At 37.4% G+C, this 18,156-nt stretch overlaps 2 protein-coding genes across 2 annotated transcripts in view; one reads left to right on the top strand and one right to left on the bottom strand.

Moving 5' to 3' along the window:
- LOC133840643 (uncharacterized) overlaps positions 1–18,156 on the top strand; it is a 41,274-nt gene that overhangs the window by 19,633 nt on the left and 3,485 nt on the right. Inside the window, 12 exon segments of the mRNA XM_062272590.1 lie at positions 1,534–1,832; positions 2,226–2,546; positions 2,616–2,787; positions 2,856–2,966; positions 3,052–3,081; positions 4,381–4,475; positions 4,678–4,981; positions 5,947–6,018; positions 12,746–12,751; positions 16,820–16,906; positions 17,744–17,938; positions 18,004–18,096. Of these exon segments, the coding sequence (XP_062128574.1) occupies positions 1,534–1,832; positions 2,226–2,546; positions 2,616–2,787; positions 2,856–2,966; positions 3,052–3,081; positions 4,381–4,475; positions 4,678–4,981; positions 5,947–6,018; positions 12,746–12,751; positions 16,820–16,906; positions 17,744–17,938; positions 18,004–18,096 (1,785 nt within the window).
- Positions 6,265–11,139, bottom strand: LOC133840642 (uncharacterized histidine-rich protein DDB_G0274557). The gene is made up of 2 exons (XM_062272589.1): positions 10,927–11,139; positions 6,265–6,993 (listed from the first exon to the last, which is right to left on the bottom strand). The coding sequence occupies exon 2, from the start codon at positions 6,941–6,943 to the stop codon at positions 6,638–6,640; it is 306 nt and encodes a 101-aa protein (XP_062128573.1). The 5' UTR covers positions 6,944–6,993; positions 10,927–11,139; the 3' UTR covers positions 6,265–6,637.

Genomic DNA, 18,156 nt, shown 5'->3' with positions numbered 1-18,156 from the left:
CATCGCTTTTTATGTGCGCCACTTTGGCAAAAGTACCCACAGTCCCCTGCCCCCTTTCTATCTGTAACACCCTCTGGCACTTATAGCCCAAAACAACGATGACAACAAAAGGCAGGCAAGAAAGTTAGACAGCTGCCGTCTGACAACGAAAGTCAATTTATTGTGGAATATTTTATGTGACACGTTATGATAGTCAATATAATTCTTCATATTGCTACCAGTAAGCAATAGCTACCACTGTGTGTGTGTGCGTGGTTGTATCAAATGCAAAGGACATTTGACTACAACTACAACTACAACTACGACTAACACTAGGATTGGGACTGAAAGTGAGACTTGGAGACGTCGACTGGCATACAGCACATGTTGTGCTATTTCTCACGATGCCTGGCAATTTAAAGTTTTCCATTTTCGACACAATTTGTTTGCCAATAGTATTAGAGCGAAATGACTATCTCTCTCTCTCTCTCTCTCGCTCTTCCTCGCTCGCAATACGTTTGCTCTGAATGATTTTCTGTAGTACATTTTTTTTTTTTGAATACAGTGCACTTTACGTAATATAAAACATGAAACATTTTTGTATAAATAAAACTAAACGATAAAGAAAAATACTTACGTTTAAAATACACACTAATACAAATATACACTGAGAAAAAATTGGCAATAGATTAGTCGCATTCACTTTAATTACTCTTAAAATACATCTCTATTTATTTATTTATATCCATTTATTTGAATTTGAGTAAAAGTTCCTTTCAAACACACACACACACACACACACAAATACACACACACACACTTACACACACATCTCGCACTCGGATAGTCTAATCCTTGCTCAAAAAGAATGCATATTACTCATACGACGCGTTGAACTCGTTGATATGGCAAAATACTTCAAATTAGACATGCTTAATCTTTGGGAAAATATTTGGGCAAGTGTCAAAGCATTAGCAAAAGCTGCAACCAAACACAAATATCACTTGGAGCTGGCAATTTGTCCAAAATGGCTAACCACAGAAGGCAACAAAACTTGCTGTGGTCAACACAAGGGACGGGAGGGTGGAAGGGGATTTCAAAATGCAATTTCAAACAGACAACCGCACGTTGCAAACAATTTGCACACAAGCTAAACGCAAAAGAGACTCGACAACAATTAAAATAATGTGAGATACTAACTTCTGACACATAACAAATTCAAAACCTGCAGACAGACACCGACAAATCCACAGCAAAAGCACATAATAAATATGTTCTATGCATAAACGTAGAATGCTATAAGCAAATGGACACACACACACACACACGCAAACCCTATTTGAATTTTCATTTTGGATTAATCACTCGATTTTCTTTTGAGTTTTTGGTTTCTCTTTTGCCACCCAATGCTTTCGAGTTTAGTTTTTTCGTTGGTTTCGAAGACGTTTTTTGCTCTCCTCTTTGCTCCGTTTTTTCTATCGTTCGTTAGTTTTTGCTTGCATCTTCTGTCTCTCTTTTGTGTCTCTTCTATTGCCACATTTTTTCTTAACGCAGAGATGTGTGCAGATATTGAAATCGTCACGTCAAATCAGTATGACGGTGCGAGCGCCGCCTACGCTGAACTCGACGGCGCCTCTCCACGGCTTCGGGCCGCCCTCCCGCGATCCGATGTACGCATCGATGGCACCTCTACTACCACAGACTGCGGCGGGTCAGGCAGCGGCAGCGGCGGCGGCGGCCATCGGCGGAGCGGGTCTGCCCTTTCGCCAGACCTGCTCCTGGATGGATCGCCATGGTCGTCCCGCCTCGCCGCCCATGGAATATGGTGGCAGACGCAACGAGCGACGCGATCGGTAAGGATTTACCATATATGGGTAATTCTCTGACGGATTTTACAGTGACAATAAATATAAACCGAAACAATTTTAAAAGTAAGAAAAGGTTATCCTTATAGCTCTAGATTAGTACTCTAATTAGAGCTAAGAATGGTTTTGGAATTGTTTTCTGTTCTGATAATTGCAAAAATAAACAAAAAATTATCGAATTTATACATTTTTTTGGTAAAACAAAACAAGTTCCCAAAATCAATCTTAGCTCTAAATATATTGCTAATCCAAGCCTTTAAGAATAACCTTCACTTGTTTTTAAAATTGTTTTAGTTTATGTTATTTTCACTGTCGCGTCAGAGAATAACCCATATAACATTGTGCATCAAATTATCATGTATATCCTTCAATTCTAAACAGCATACGCCGCGTGGAGCTGCTCATTGAGCCTGGACAATCGCTGGGGCTGATGATACGCGGCGGCGTTGAGTACGGCCTGGGCATCTTTGTGACGGGCGTCGACAAGGATAGCGTCGCTGATCGTGCCGGATTGATGATTGGCGACGAGATACTCGAGGTCAATGGCCAGTCGTTTCTCGATGTGACGCACGACGAGGCCGTTGGTCAGCTGAAGTATCACAAGCGCATGTCGCTGGTGATACGTGACGTGGGCAAAGTGCCGCATTCCTGCACATCCATTGAAATGGAGCCCTGGGATGCGTACAGTCCAACGGGCACGAGGTGAGGATTATCTATAAATGAATATACATATAATATAGTATATATAAACGATTCTTATCCTTTCTGCAGAGCACGCCGAAAAGGTCAAATTGCCACCATGGTGGAGGAGAAGGCGCGCTCGTTGCTGCCACGTCATCATTTTGCAAGTCTTTCGTATTATATTGCCGAATATAGTGCGAAAGCAATGACCATAGATGCCTTTGTTGCCGTCTTATTAGAGATGTTAGATACGTACGAAAAGGTAAGCCAAGATATTTAGTATTTTCTTAGAGTTGTGGTATATTTATTCGACTTCGACTTCGTTTGCAGCACACGCTAGTGACGGAAATTCGAGAGCTCGTCTTTCCGGAGGATCGTACACGGTACGATGAGCTTGTGTATCGCAGAGAACGCGATCCATATAGCGTGGATAGGCATAGGGTAAGTTCGATTCACTAAATCGTTAATCTTAAGTATTTGTATTCATGAATTAATATGATTAATTCTTTCTCTGTTTCGATTACAGCGTAAAGGAGACCCCACACGTGATTTGCCGGTAAGCTTTTTAGAAGATTTATTCTACGACACAGACACAATATATACCTAACTAGCTGCGCATGTTAAACAACTTCAAAGACTATGAACTACTATATATAAATATATAACTCAAGTTCTCGCCTAGTTTCTAAATATATATAACTTACTATTTATCGTATCAATATGTCTACGTCTCTGTCTCTGTTCCGCCCTCTAAACGTGTTTTAAAAACTCGAAATTTTTGTCTAGATATTGTTGTTGACGTTCAATGTTGTCGCTGTTGATGTAATTTTTAGTTTAATTCTAACAAAACTTCTTAGAGCCACTTACTTACTAATATACTTAATACTGCAAATACAAAATACACTTGTCAGATAAAGCAAAACTTGTAGTTTAATTGTTGTGCGAGTAAGAAAAACTTTTTTACTCCATTTTTTTTACACACACATATTCTATTTTTACTTAAGAGTAGTGAATGCTTTTTACAATCTATTGTTTGCTGCATGTTCTTCAATTTGAGATGCTTTTTTCAGACTCGCTTTTCTTTGATTCAATTCGGTCTTTCATTTAATTTGACAAAGCCAAATCGAAATGTTTTGGAGACAAACAACAAAACACGAATGTCAATTTTCTTTCTTTATTTACAAACAAAAAAATCAGCAAACAAAAATGAAATCAATGCAGTTTTTCGTAGTTGCATTCATTCTTCTCTATTCTAGGCAATATAACGTATATATAATGCAAATATTTTTTAAGTAGCGGGTACAGTTGCTTCACAGGAAGCAGCACCAAACTCGATTTATCGATAAGCGCTGCGATAACAAAAGCGCTTCATCGGATTAGGATTAGATGTGTAAGAAAATCGAATTGTAAATTATGAAATTGCGAAAATGTATAAACCAATCAGATATATAAGTACTATAAATATTTATGAAATGCACTTGAAACAATACAATAATCGAAATAACAGTCACCGATACCGATACCGATATCTCACCCCTAAACAACTATGCTTACAACATAACTAAGCACTTAATCGAAACGAAATGAAATGAACAATTGCACTGAATATCACAATACTCCCAACTCGATCAACGATATCAGCATTTCTCTCTCTCTGCTCAGTAGATGCCTCTCTCTCTCTCTCTCTCGCTCTGGCCATCATATTTCATATTCCAAAACTGTCCATCACTATATCTCTCTCTATCACTATCACTCTCACTATCACTGTCACCAACTCGCTGTCTCTATCGCTCTGTGTGTGTCTCTGAATCGTATGCAAAACAAAATCGTTCGTTCCATTCCATTCCTCCAACAGGTTACAGCTGACGATATGGAAGTAAGCGCTGCCACCGGACGCAGTCCCTCGTCGGACTCTGGGCTGGGCATGACCGTAACGGATATTCACAAACGGTACCAAAAAAACAAAACAAAACACTGAGAGCACCTCAATCTCAATTCAATTCAGTTCAGTTCAACTCAAAAAATGACCCATCACCAACCACAACTACAACATATACACACACATAAAAAAGAACTGATCCTTTGACATGTTGTGTAACTGTATTTGTTATCGTTATCGTTATTGTTATTCCGTTACCAATTCCGTTGACAGACCCGCTCTACAGTTGCCATATCGTCCCATGTCGGCGGGACCAATACTGCATCGTTCACAGCCAGCATCACAGCATTATCATCAGCCAGCAACATCACATGCAGCAAGCAACCAACAACAACAACAACAATCCACACCACAACAACAACAACATTATCCACCACCACCACCACAACTCCAACATACCTCATTGCGTCATCTGGGTGGCCCCGGTGGCGTCGTTGGAAACACTATGCGTCATCATTATCAGCCGTTGGGACCAAATCAATACAAATTCAAGCAAGCCAAAGACAATCAGCAACAGGTCAGGAACTCGCAACTTGCAACTTGCAACTCGCTCGCTGCTCACTGCCACTTGCAACTATCGTGCTTCATGAAGCGTGAGCTTGAGCGTCGATTTGGCACCACTTAAATCTCTGTTCTACAATCTATCAACCTCTCTCCCTCTCTCTCACTCACTCTTGTTTCCACTGAGAAGAGACTGTCTCTCTCTCTCTCTCTCTATGACCAATAATCTATCTACGATCTATCGACGAGTTTTCACTTTTCAAAAACTTTCCCATTGGTTTAGCGAAATTCTCAAAAATCGAAATGAAACGCAATGAAATTGAAATCGTGTTATTATTTATTTTAATAATCCATATTTTTACGATAATATTTTATTCTCAACAATCTCGTAACTCTTTTTATACTATGTATTACCAATTATTTTGCCTACTCTACTCTCCACTTTCTTTGCTATTTTTATACTTATTTTTGTATTGCCTTTAAGAAATAAAAAATTGACATTCGAGTCTCGTAATTGAAAAATCGAAAGGCGTCCAAAGCCTCTGCTCTGCTATTGTTATTTGCTATATTATTGTCTAATGTCTCGTGTCATTTATTGTGAATTGTCTCTGTCTCTGCCTCTCGTTTCTTTCAACTCTTTTAAATTTCTATTTCCACTTTGTTTTTGATTTCTATTTCGTTTTTGGTGAAAGAAATTCTTTAAATGTTCGTGTATGTGTCATTAAACGTCTAATTGTCCAATTGTCTAATGTTGTTTTATCGTTTTTATTACGGTTTTGTGTTTTTTTTTTATTGACTGTTGTCTAATTGGCTGCTAAACAGTTGTAGACTAATTGAGCAACGAATTTTGTTGTGCAAAATAAAATTGGCTTAAAGTAAATCGTAAACACACACAAAAAAAAAATGAAAAGAAAATACGAATAACAAAACAAAAAAAAAATAGCCTCAAAAATGATTTCTTGCTTTTCTCACCCGGCTTAGGAATACGGCTGTGATGAGCATAGAACTCGCCGGGGCAGCGAAACCCTATTACCGGAATATGACCAAGATGCGGTGAGTAAGCAAAAGCAAATTGCCAAATTGGATTTACTTTATAGAGTAAACTCTGCTGAGTTGTTAATGGAGGAGAATGGTATACAGGTTGCCTTCCCAAGTTTGTCTTTTCGATCATCATGCCATGAAGCTCATATCATTGTCAGCACACTGATATTATACTTACTTTACTTTACTATGCTACCATATATACAATATATACTTACGTATTTTACATACCCAAATCAATTTTCAGAAATTTGTTCATTCAAAACACTTTCGATTCTTTATTGCATAATACAATTAAACTCTACCACAGTAAACACTAAACTTAAGCACTAAATTATGCAATATTGAGAGAGCTTTCAACTCTTTATGTATTTAATATATATGTATGTATATTTTATAGCATGTAAATGTGTAAGACAGTGTGTGTGTGAGTGAGTGTTTTTAGCCAATAAGTGTAATCAATACGATATAAAGTCGTAATCGCTGCTGACGCCAATGCAACACAATGCAAACCAATTGAGCTCAAACAGACCGCAGACCCGCACAACCAACACACACATACACACACACACTCAGATACGCACACACGCCCCTTTAACACACCCCCTCCCACCTCTCGCGATGTTGCTATTCACATTTTGTCGTGCGTGGCGTTGTCCTCCGTTGGCGACCAGGCGACGGCTGCTCCAACAACCGGCAAGTGATAATCACGTGGCGGCGTAAAGGGCCGAACAAAGTGTCGCCACTGATGATGGGCGTGATGATGATGCTGGTGGTGGTGATGATGTTGGTGATGGGGGGAGGGCGGTGTCATACTCGCGGTTGTCGCCGCTGCTACTGCTGCTGTTGCATGTTGGTGCTGCTGATGGCAGCTGTTCGGCTCGAATTTCGGGCGTGGTATGCGCAATTGTTTGATCTCGGTCAAATAGGTTTCCATGGCTGGCACGAAACTCTTGCCCGGTCTGGTCTCTTTTTGTCTGTCCGCCCCTGTGTTGATTTGTTAAGTTGTTTTAATGATCCGACTGATTTGTTGTTGTTTAACCAAGTTGCAAACAGTTTGTGGAGTGTTGTTGACTTTGCTGCAAATGCTGACAAACGCTTTGGCAGCTCGGACTAGTTTGCCAGGGCTGCATTGATACATTGAACTCCTCAATTGGATATCAGATCAAATATAGAGAGCATGTTATTCAATATGCGCTGCAACAAGACGCATAACAAAGTCATTATGCTTCGGCAGAGAGTAGAGCTCGCTCGCTAAAAAGTGAAAGTAAATTTGAGGCGACTCCGACTGCGACTGCGACTGCGGCTTGTTGCATGTGCGGCCAGAAGACATGAAAATTGCTATAATTTCCGCAAAAGGCGTTCGGCCAACAATCAACACAAGGCAAACGCATCGACAGCAAGTTCAATGTGTTAGCTCAAATATTTTTGTCTAGCTCCATTTGGGAGCTGCACTTCAAGTCGACTCGAGTCGAGTCGACTGCAGATGGCATATCTCTTTGGCATCGAGTTGTACTCGCTTAGCCCTGTTTACACAGCTGACACAATTCGATTTTGAGGGGGGACTTCGACAGCGACTTGGACTTCGGCAGCAAGTTCGACTTCTTTGAGCGGTGACCAACAACGGCGACCGGCTGAGCAAGCAACCAGTTTGATTTCAACTAAAACAGACAAGCAACTTTTTGTTGCCGTTGCTGTTGTTCTCTTTGCTGTTGTTGTTGCTGTTGTTGTGGATGTCTGGCCAATGCGACACTCACTTTTTGTTGAAATTACAGGCAAGCAAAGCAGAAGCAGAGGCAGAGGCAACGACTTCGGCACAGATGCAGAGGCAAAAGACCAAAACTCAAAGTGGGTCATTAGAGAAACGTACTAAATAAGGTACAAAACTTTGTCAAGAGCAGAGCAGAGCTCAGAGCTCAGAGCTGCTCGCTTGAGCAGCATAAATGGAAAGTAAATAGTTGTTGTTGTTGCTGTTGCTGCTGTTGCGACCACGAAAGCGGCAAATAAGCAACTCGAAAAATGCTGTTTATAATGTAAATAGACGCTAAATAAATCATTTTGATGCGTACAACCAAAGTCCGGTCTAAAAAGTCAATGGCTGTAAAACATAAACAACCTGCCTATTAAGCCAGCAAAAGACGAAGAGAAGACGCAACTCTTTGTCGGCGCCCAGCTTAATGAAGCCCAATTGTATTCAGTAGAGTGTATGTGTGTGTGTGTGTGTGTGTAGTAGTGTCAATTCTGGCAACTTTATTTACTGTTACGTCGCCAGCCAGCCAACCAGCCAGCCAGACATCATTAAAGTTCTCACCGTTCTTTGCTTACGAACCTTAAGCATCTGTCGTTGTTGCTGCTGTTGTCTGGTTGCTGCTGTCAGTTTTAATAAGTGACATTATCGCTGTCCAGCATTCAGTTTTATGGTTATGTGTGTGTGTATATGTTTTTGGCCCACATCATTTAGTGTCACATTTAATTGGCCTAAAACGTGTGCACGTAATATGTTTAGCAATTGCTGTCAATATTCCCCATTTGATTGATTGCTACTCCCTCAACTCTCCCGCAAACTCTGTTCTATCAATATTTAAAATATTAATCGCGCTGTGTATTGTGCTTTCAATCTCGACATCGACATCAAAGCGAATACAATGTCAACTGAACAACAGTTTTCTTTGAGCCATCTATTCAAATCGAGGTCTGTGACCCACTTTACTCAATCTCCCATTTAATCATATTGCACAACGCGATATTGTGTTGTTGTGTATTGTGTGTGTGTGGGGCGATTTGACAAACAGTTCAATGATCGGTCAGCTGACAGCAGCTCTTTCGCTTCGCTTTTATTTTGTAGGTCAATGCGCAACTTTGCCCCCCACCTGCAGGGGGAATATTATTAGTAATCACATCGGACGGTGTCTCAATATCTCATGAGCTCATGATCTTCTAGCTGACAATGGTGTGAATTGGACAGCAAATTAGCTGAGCACCTTTTGTTTACAAAAAATTAAAGAGTTACTCAGTTGTTGCGTTGCAACGCTGTTGAAAAAGTTAACAAAAAAAAAAAAATATGAAAATCGACTTGTGAAGAAGAAAAGTTGCTGGTTCTTTTTGAAGGAAAAGTCGATGCGACGACGCGTTGAAAGGCGGCGAAAAACTTTCACAAACAAAAAAATAACAGAAAGAGAATTTTCCAGCAGTAACAATAATGAAAACTAACGCCAAATGCCAACCCATTTAACTGTATTTCACTCTTGCGAAGCTCTAGCTCTGACGTACCTGCTATTATTATTATTATTATTATTACTATTTTTCATCTTTTCATTCATATTTCTTAAATCCATTTTTCAGCCACGCAGTTTTGTCAGTCAGCAGTTCTTTTTTTTCGCTCCCCTCTGTAAGCCGCTTAGGGCAAACAATTTAAAATCAATCAAATTTATGACTTTGCAAACTTCGCAGCGGTTCGTCGCATTCTTCGTATGTGTGTGTGTGTGTGTGAGTGTGTATCTGTGTGTATGTGTAGTTGGTTGGGATTTGTAACCAAATCCAAAGCGCAGACAGCCTCACGGATACACTAATGCCATTGACCTCAATGCGTAGCGGTTGAAAAGTCGCATTTGTATCTCATAGATACACGCAGCGAGTACTCGACTATCTGCGCCGTTAGACGCTCGACGAGACTTTGCCAACAGCTATTAGATACGCATTGAAAAATATTCGTATTCAGCTATTATATTTGTATATTCGTATATGGATTTCATTTCAATACTCTTGCCAATTTAAAGTCGATTTCAAAACCTCTTTTCAAGGTTGCAACTTTTTGCAATTTGTCTGATGACATTTTTCGAGATTGTGTATCATTAAATTGATATTAACTTTAAAGTCCGCTGCGCTTGATTTGTCATAATGAATTGCTTTTGACAATTAGTGAAAAATTAAAAACATTCAATTCATTTAAAAACTTTGGAAAACGAATTCATCTTTTACGCTACCACTTAATGACCGATAAGTATATTTAATTGCAATTGTTTAATTGTTTACGAACTAAGTGAAAATTAATTTTAATGCGCATCCGGCAGCTGTTTTCTTTTGAAGCGATTTAAAATGCTTTCCCTTTGGATAAGTTAATGACTTTTCTAGGTCGAAATGTTTAGCAACGACAACTAGAATCTGAACTTCGTTTAGCGGCGGAGGGTAATAAGAAGACTGAAAGCAACTTAATTGCAAAACCAGTCCGCAAAAAAAAATCCGAAGTTGACTTTTGAGTCTACTGAGGCTTTTGCCTGTGGCTCAGGGCAATTAAAAACACAGCCATAAACAAAAGAAATTAGCGCGCAAACAGCAACAACAAAAACTGACTAAAACTGGCAGAAGGTGAGAAATAGAAGTTAATTGAATGCAAATGCAAAAGACAAAAAAACAACGTTGCCACAGTTGCCTTCAACTGCAGCTCCACATCTCCATCTGCATCTTCTTTTGGGTTGTGACACATGTGAGTCAAGATTGCAGAAGTCTTGCGGCAAAAACATTGCAACAACAACTAAGAAACGCAAACAGACAATGATGATATAACAAAAACAAAACACAACACAAAAAAAATCACCTAGCGGCCTGGGGCAATTGACGCTTGGCCATAAGTAAACGCAGCCAGGTAACTTCTTCTACTTGGGTACGAGAAAATAATATATACGATACACACTCGTATATATATCTTTTTTTTTTTTTGGTCTTGGTTTTCGTTTTGGTTTTAGGCAGTGAAGCTCTGTCGGTTGTTTATGCAACAATTTGCAGCAAACAGAGCGCGAAATGAGCGGCAACTCGACGCGAAATTTGTCAACTCCACACAACTTGTAGCAACTTGCTTAAACAATTTCAAGTTTCATATTATTTTTGTTTAGTATTTACACGTAATTCGCTATTTATACGCACGTTTTGTATCTCGAAATTGTGAACTCAGCCGCAGAAGCTGTCTCCCAGTGTGCCGCAGAGTCTCTGGTGTTTATTGTTTTGGCTTTTGGTTTAAGTTTTCGGTTTTCTGTTTTCGACTTTGTGAGCCAGCACTCTCTCTCTCTTTCTCTCTCTATCTCTCTCGCTAAGCTTGAGTCTGAGCCAACCTTACGCTTCAAGCAACGACGCGCAACTAAAAACTGAATAACTGAAAATGCAGACGCAGCCAAAACAGCACCGAACTGTGATGTTGGCAGAGCTAGACGCCGCAACAGCAGCAGCTGCGGTAACAACTTCACCGACTGGACGCTGCTCTACATAAGGCATAAGAAATTTAGCATTAAGTTTGCGTCTGTCAACAGCTATTAGATGAGCTGAAAAAGAGTCATTATGGATATCAATTCCTTAATTTTGTGTTTACTACTTTTATACTTAACTTAATAATTAAAAAAGACAGCACTATATTTTTTTGATATTGTATAATTTTAATGATTTTTATTCACTTCTTAAACACATCTTTTTCCTTAGCTTTACAAAATGTTTTAAGTTCATTCAAATTGTGACTGATCGATGGGCAGCAAAAAAGTCATTGTGGAATTCAATTCTTTAAGTTTTATGCTTAACTTACTTATCAACAAAAGAATAATATTTGTCTTTTAAATATGTGTAGAATGATTTTTTTATTCATTTGTTAGAAACATCTTTTTCCTTAGCTTTAGTTCAGTATTTGATTTTGCTTCTTTTACAAAATGTTTTAAGTTCAACTACAGGCCAAAGATTAAATCTTTAAATAATTGAAATAATAACTATAATTATGATAATACTCATGCGAAAGAGTATGCAAAGTTGCTACTAAATAACTCGCATTAGAGTTATTCATCTCTCTTGTAGTTTTCTTTGCGTGTGTGTGGCTTTCTTTGAGCGGCTCTGACGGTCTGCGTTTCAGTTACTTTTTTATGGCTCAGTAATAAAAAATTACACACAGCGACAACAAAGGCAACAACAATTATAAATGATGCAGATTGCCCAAAGATTGTCAATATTTATGGCTAAAAATTATTATAGAAAAATAATACATAAGTACGAGTATCTATATCTGTATCTGTAAATGTGTTTTTTATATCTCTGGTATAGTATATCATTTTAGGTATGCACTTATGTATGTATGTTACGTATGTATAAGTAAGTTAGTTAGATAGATATACAAGTAAGTGAGCTGTAAGCGAGTGTGTAAAGTTTTACGCAATGGCCAGCGGGCTTCTGCGTATCTATGAGATACTGTATCTGCAGCTGACGCATTGCAGCTGTGAGGCTGTGGCTGTGGCTGCTGTTGCTGTTGCAGTTGCAGTCACTGTCGCTGTGGCTGCTGCTGCTGCGGATGCAATGCGTTTTGTCTTTGCCTGTTGTTTGGTCGCCGCAGTTTGTCGGCGTTTTTTGTTTTGCTCTTGCATGACGTAAACAGAAAATCGCTTCAACTCTTTTGTTTCTTTCTGCTGCTTAGTTACTGCCGCAGTTGATGGCCAGAAGATGGCAACGTTTGGCATTGAAAAGAGATGAGCATCGTTAGCGTTTATTCCTCTTTTATTTTGTTACTGAACATTTTTCGTTCGTTGTTGTTGTTGCTGTTGGTTTGTTTTTGGGTTACTTGAAATCTAATTGTTAAACTCATTTACAGTTGCAATTGTTGTTAAATATTATTTATGTTTTTCTCTCTCTCTCTCTCTTTTTCTCTTTTGCGTGTTTTCTTCGCCATTTCCATGGGCTGGCTAACGAATGATGAACAAATATGAAATGAAAACAGGAACAGGTAAGCGCTTTACGTTCGCTTTGCATTCGTTTTTCGTATGCGTCGTCGTTTGTTAAAATTTAAGCACTTTTTTCAAAACTATCTTTTATAGACAAACAACATACTCTCTTGTATTCACACACAAAAATAAACACATCTCCACACATTTACACATACATTTATACACACGCAAACACTACCAAATACAAAAATTACTTCATAACAACAAGAAATACAATAAGGAAGCAGCCAATTTAGCTTCACTTGCTGAAAAAGTCTTTCGCCCAGTGCATTGTAAATATTTAGCGCTATTTTTACTATTTCTCTCTCTGTCTCTCTCTCGCGCGCTCTCGCTCTGTGATTGTTGTTGATGATATTTACGGCTCTCTATATACCCGTACTCCTCGACCATTAGCTGTAGTTGTAAATGGTCGCGGAAATGCGGATTACCATGCAATGCCAGATGGTGTTGCTGCTAATGAGTTTCCCCCCACCAAAAAATAAACTAAAAACAAAAGGTCGAAAACATCGCCCACTTGATTAGCTAATAGACCATGTTTTTTTTATTAGCTCCAGTCAAATTTCGATTAAAAAAAATTAAAGCAGGAAATCCCCAAGCAACGGAAGTTTTTCGAAAGCAACTTCGACGCCCCCCTGAAAGTATGCAACGGCGATTTAGCATAAGAACTTGTGTGTTGGCAACATTGTGTCTAGCAACATTGTTGCCAGCTAGCAACATTGATGATGATTGCCTTATGTATACATTGAAATTGAACTAATTATAATCTACTGTAATTTGTTGATAATACATACGTAGAACAACATGCCAGTAGCTAATTAATATAAATTAATTACCAAAATGACCCCCATAAAAATATATACAGTTTGGTCATACGAGTAGTTGATTAGATTTAGCAACTCATGACCCGGCAGGGTAGTAGAAATACATATATATATAGAACATTAGATACACTCGTAAAATACCTGTAAACTTTATTGATTAAATCCTCATTAGCTAGAGCTAAAAGCGTATTCAATTGTAGCCTAATTAATAAACAAAGTATTTAAAAGATGAGCGAAATATAGCGTAGCTCTTTTGCTCAACAGTTTTCCCACAAAAAAATCACATACGACAACTCCAGAATCCGTTCAATGTTTTAGTTTCTCTTTACGATTGTTTTTATTTTCTCTCTGGCACCTTTTTGGTTACCACCTTATCATACTCTTACATCAATTGTGTGATCATAGTTTTATTGTTTGTCCAAATGATATTTGATTCGAGTTTTGGTTTTTGGTTTTTGATTTGAATTGTTTGTGTGCTCTTTCTCTCAACCTTTACCCGTGCTCCCCCCGAAATTGTTCTCGTTTGTTCATTTGTGTGCATTTCAGGGCGGCTACTTAGATGGACTACGTTCACATTTGGGTGGTTTAACACAACGTGTCAAATCATGGTATTGGGGACGACCTCTTGTAAGTGCCAATGTATTTTTCGTTTAACGAAAATAAAAACCTATAAAAAATAAACCAACAAAAAAAAACAATTAACAAACAAACAAAAAAACGAAATACAAAGTAATGGAAAAAAAAATACAGCAACCACAAAACAAAAATTGTGTTACAACATTTCTTTGCCAATGTTTGAACGAGTTTTGAATTTGCATCTCGTTGCATTTTCTGCGCATCAATCAAATGTAGCCTGAAATAGTGTTGTTGCTATAATGTTATATTATGCTCTGTCACACACTCTCTAACCACTCTACGCTCTGTCTGCCTATTTCTCTCTCTAAATAATTAAACTAACTAACTAACTAACTGTTTTGTATGTGCCTTGCAAGACTCAGCACACTGCAAGTGCAATTTAATAATAATTAAAAAACAAAAAAAATCAACAAATTTGCATTTCCATTTGTTCCACACACTTTTTTTTATGTTGTAATCGTAGGAATTGTGTTTTAATTTTGTTCTTGATCGTTATCGACATCGACATCGATTTGGTCTCGTCTTGTCGTTCATTTCAGTTTCAATTGCTTGCCCACACACACTCTTGACTTGAATTTATTTGTTTATGTCTAGTCTATATAGAGCCGAATCAAACGTAAACGTAAACGTAATTACAACACACATTTTCAATGTTTGTCATTTAATTTATTCCTTTGGCGCACCCAGAAGCTAAACACTAAAATGGTTTTGATTGTTTTTGTTAATTAGAGTTTTCTTTAGTCTCTTGTAAAGTAATTGTCAATGTAAGTATATGAAACTAAATAAAAACTACAACAAAACAAAAAGAATGATAAATAATGCAACACGTTTAAAACAACGTCAAAGCAAATTAAAGAAAATGGTCAAAAAATTCAAACTAAAAACTAAAATATAGCAAAGAAAACAAAACAAACAAAAAAAAAGAAAAAGCTTGAAAAATACATTTGCACATTTACGCATGAGTCAACCTAATTTCTAATTTCTGATTTCTAAACACCACAACCACCAAACCACCGCCACCGCCACCGCCAATAAACCACCGCCACCGTCACCACCCCCCCACCAAATGGCATCGACACACATGCAAAAATAATTAATTCATTTTCGTTTTTGTGTTCATTTGTAGCTCAGATTTTATATATTGAAATGTAACTGGTATTTTGGTATCATTTGCCCTGTAATTATAATTAGTCTGTTGATTCTCTTCCCCCTCCCATAAATCTTTTGTAAGTACATTTGCGTTAATCGATTCCTTATTCCCTGTATCTTAATCTTAGCTGCTGATTCCCTCCACACACACACACACACACACACACACACAGACATAATACACACACTAATAACACACACACACACATAGCTGTAGTTCAATTTTTAGATATGTAAAATAAGTTCCAAGTTACTGAAGTTTTACTTAGTTAGCGCTTTTCAACAATAACAATCGATTCTAATTGAAACTCTAGCTAAATACATATTTAGTCAAATTACTAGCGAAATTCTAAGTGTCTTAGTTGCCATTTTGCAAGCCGTTTTTATGTAAAATATTTACAATCTATAATAATACTTACCTATATATACACATCCCGTATAGCTGTAATGCCTCTACGAACTCACATGCACACAGACTCTATACAGAACACCAGCACTCGCATTCTCATAACTTGCACCCAAAGATACACACACACGATCACAACAAACACACACACACTTAGGCAATAATCTATATAGAAATTATATATATATAATATTTGAACATAGTTATAAACTCTAATATTGTGAAAACGTTTTTGTCCTGTTCGATTATTTCTCTGCGAAATACAAATGTGCTTTGTCTTTGTCCAATCAAATATTTCTTATATCTGCTTTTCAAAAAACTGTAATAAATTTACAGAAATTCCATAAATAAATTCTGTATTCAAGTTTCGGATTTCAGTCTTGACTGCCCAAGTGTATTTCAAATTAAATCGGTATTCACAAATCGAATTATATCACTCGAAGCACGAAAAAAGCTTTTACATTTGCTGTTCAAAGTGCATTCTTTACCACCAAAACACTCTCTTCCTCTGTTACCTCCCCCCTCACTCTACAGTACGTTCCACTCTTCTCTCAACTACGTCTATACGCAACTCAACTGTCATATACATACAATAAAATATATATTTTATTCAATTCAATCGATCTTTCTGAATGTTTGCAAGTAAAGAAACTACTTCAAATGTATCATAATAATAGCAACAACAAACAACACTCTCAAAAAAACAAGGAAACAATATCGTCTTGTCGTTGCCAAATTCAGAAATTATTATTATTACACGATAATCAAATATTTCGAGAAGCAAATACTACTACTACTACCAGAACTATTCCATTTACAATTTATATCTAGCAACAATTCTTAGTATAAAACTACAATCAAATTCTTATGCAAATATTCTACTATTTTCATTTTACATTCAACTTATTGTAAAAAAAAAACAACAAAAATCGAACAAAATCAAAAATCAAAAAAAAATTGTTTCAAACTTTGCGCACTCACCATAAAATTGGCTTGAAAACAATGTGACCGTACGCAAAACAAAATATTGAAAAACGAAATAAAAAAAAAATTAGGAGTTGGCCACAAAACTCTCAAGAAGTTTCGATATGAAGGAAGAAGGCGGCACTTTGCTGGGCGATAAAGGTGTACGAAGGCATCAGGTGAGTGCTACCATTTAGTGCGACATGCAAGCACACAATAATACCAGAAAAATACAAAAAAAACGAAATATACCAAACTCAACTTCAAATCAAAACAATTGATATACTAAAATACTAATTGTGTTTACCGAGCCACGACAGCAGAGAATGCCAACAAAATAATCAAAGAATGTTTGCGGTTTGACATTGAAATTCGCTCTCTATCTCTCTCTTTCTATTTCTCTCTACCAACTTTTATTTAAGCATAGTTATTTTAGAATTTTAACTCTTCAAACAAAAAACTAACACATACAAGAGCACACACTTGAAAGCCAAAAAATCATGTACAATTTGGTCAAGAACAAACAACATTTCATGATCCATTCAAACACGAAAACCCAAATGAAAAATCTTACCAAAAACCATTAAAATATATACTTAAACTTATTATGTATTTGAAAAATTCATTGAATTGGCCTCCTTAGAATCAAAGTTGCATTTTGTTTGATCCCACATACACCTGAATACAAATACAACTACTACAGTAAACACAACAACAACAACAACAATAACAACTCTACTTCAAATTCGTTGTACAAAACTACTTTACGATACAAAAGTTAGCTTTGCTTGCCATTTTTGAAACCCACAACAAAACCTTACTTTAACTTTTTGATAAACACCATTTGATCTTCATTATAATTAACATTATACAAATAATATTTAGTGATCGTAGGCTAGTGATTGATACTAAACACAAAAAAAAAAGAAACTCAACATGAAAGTGCGGACCATATTTGAATTTACTTAGTTTTCAATGATGATATTTATGCTTGACTCTCGTTTCATGATCCTCAGTCCATGCAGCGTCTGTCAGCTGAGCAGAACGGTGGTTCAACGACTGAACAAACACATGAACACAATCCAAACGTCGTACCTGATCATAGAGGCAACTTACACATTACAGTTAAGAAAACCAAACCAATTTTAGGTATTGCTATCGAAGGTGGTGCTAATACAAAACACCCGCTTCCTAGGATAATCAATATCCATGTAAGTATTTCACTAAATGGTATTTTAAGATACTAAATGTTCTAATACAAATCGAATACAATTAGGAAAATGGTGCGGCATTTGAAGCGGGCGGCTTAGAAGTCGGGCAGTTAATACTGGAGGTAGACGGCACTAAAGTGGAAGGTCTACATCATCAGGTAAGCATCATAGAGTGGAATAAATCTGAATACATTATCTAAAAAAGTAGAACCCTTCTA

This window comes from Drosophila sulfurigaster, chromosome 3, assembly GCF_023558435.1.
Source record: "Drosophila sulfurigaster albostrigata strain 15112-1811.04 chromosome 3, ASM2355843v2, whole genome shotgun sequence".
Lineage (NCBI taxonomy): Eukaryota > Metazoa > Arthropoda > Insecta > Diptera > Drosophilidae > Drosophila > Drosophila sulfurigaster.
The sequence above is the reverse complement of the archived record's forward strand: the minus strand, read 5'-3'. Positions and strand labels throughout refer to the sequence as shown.

Excerpts from the sequence above, each read along its gene's own strand:
- LOC133840642 (XM_062272589.1), bottom strand. The coding sequence starts at position 6,943 with ATGGAAACCTATTTGACCGAGATCAAACAATTGCGCATACCACGCCCG.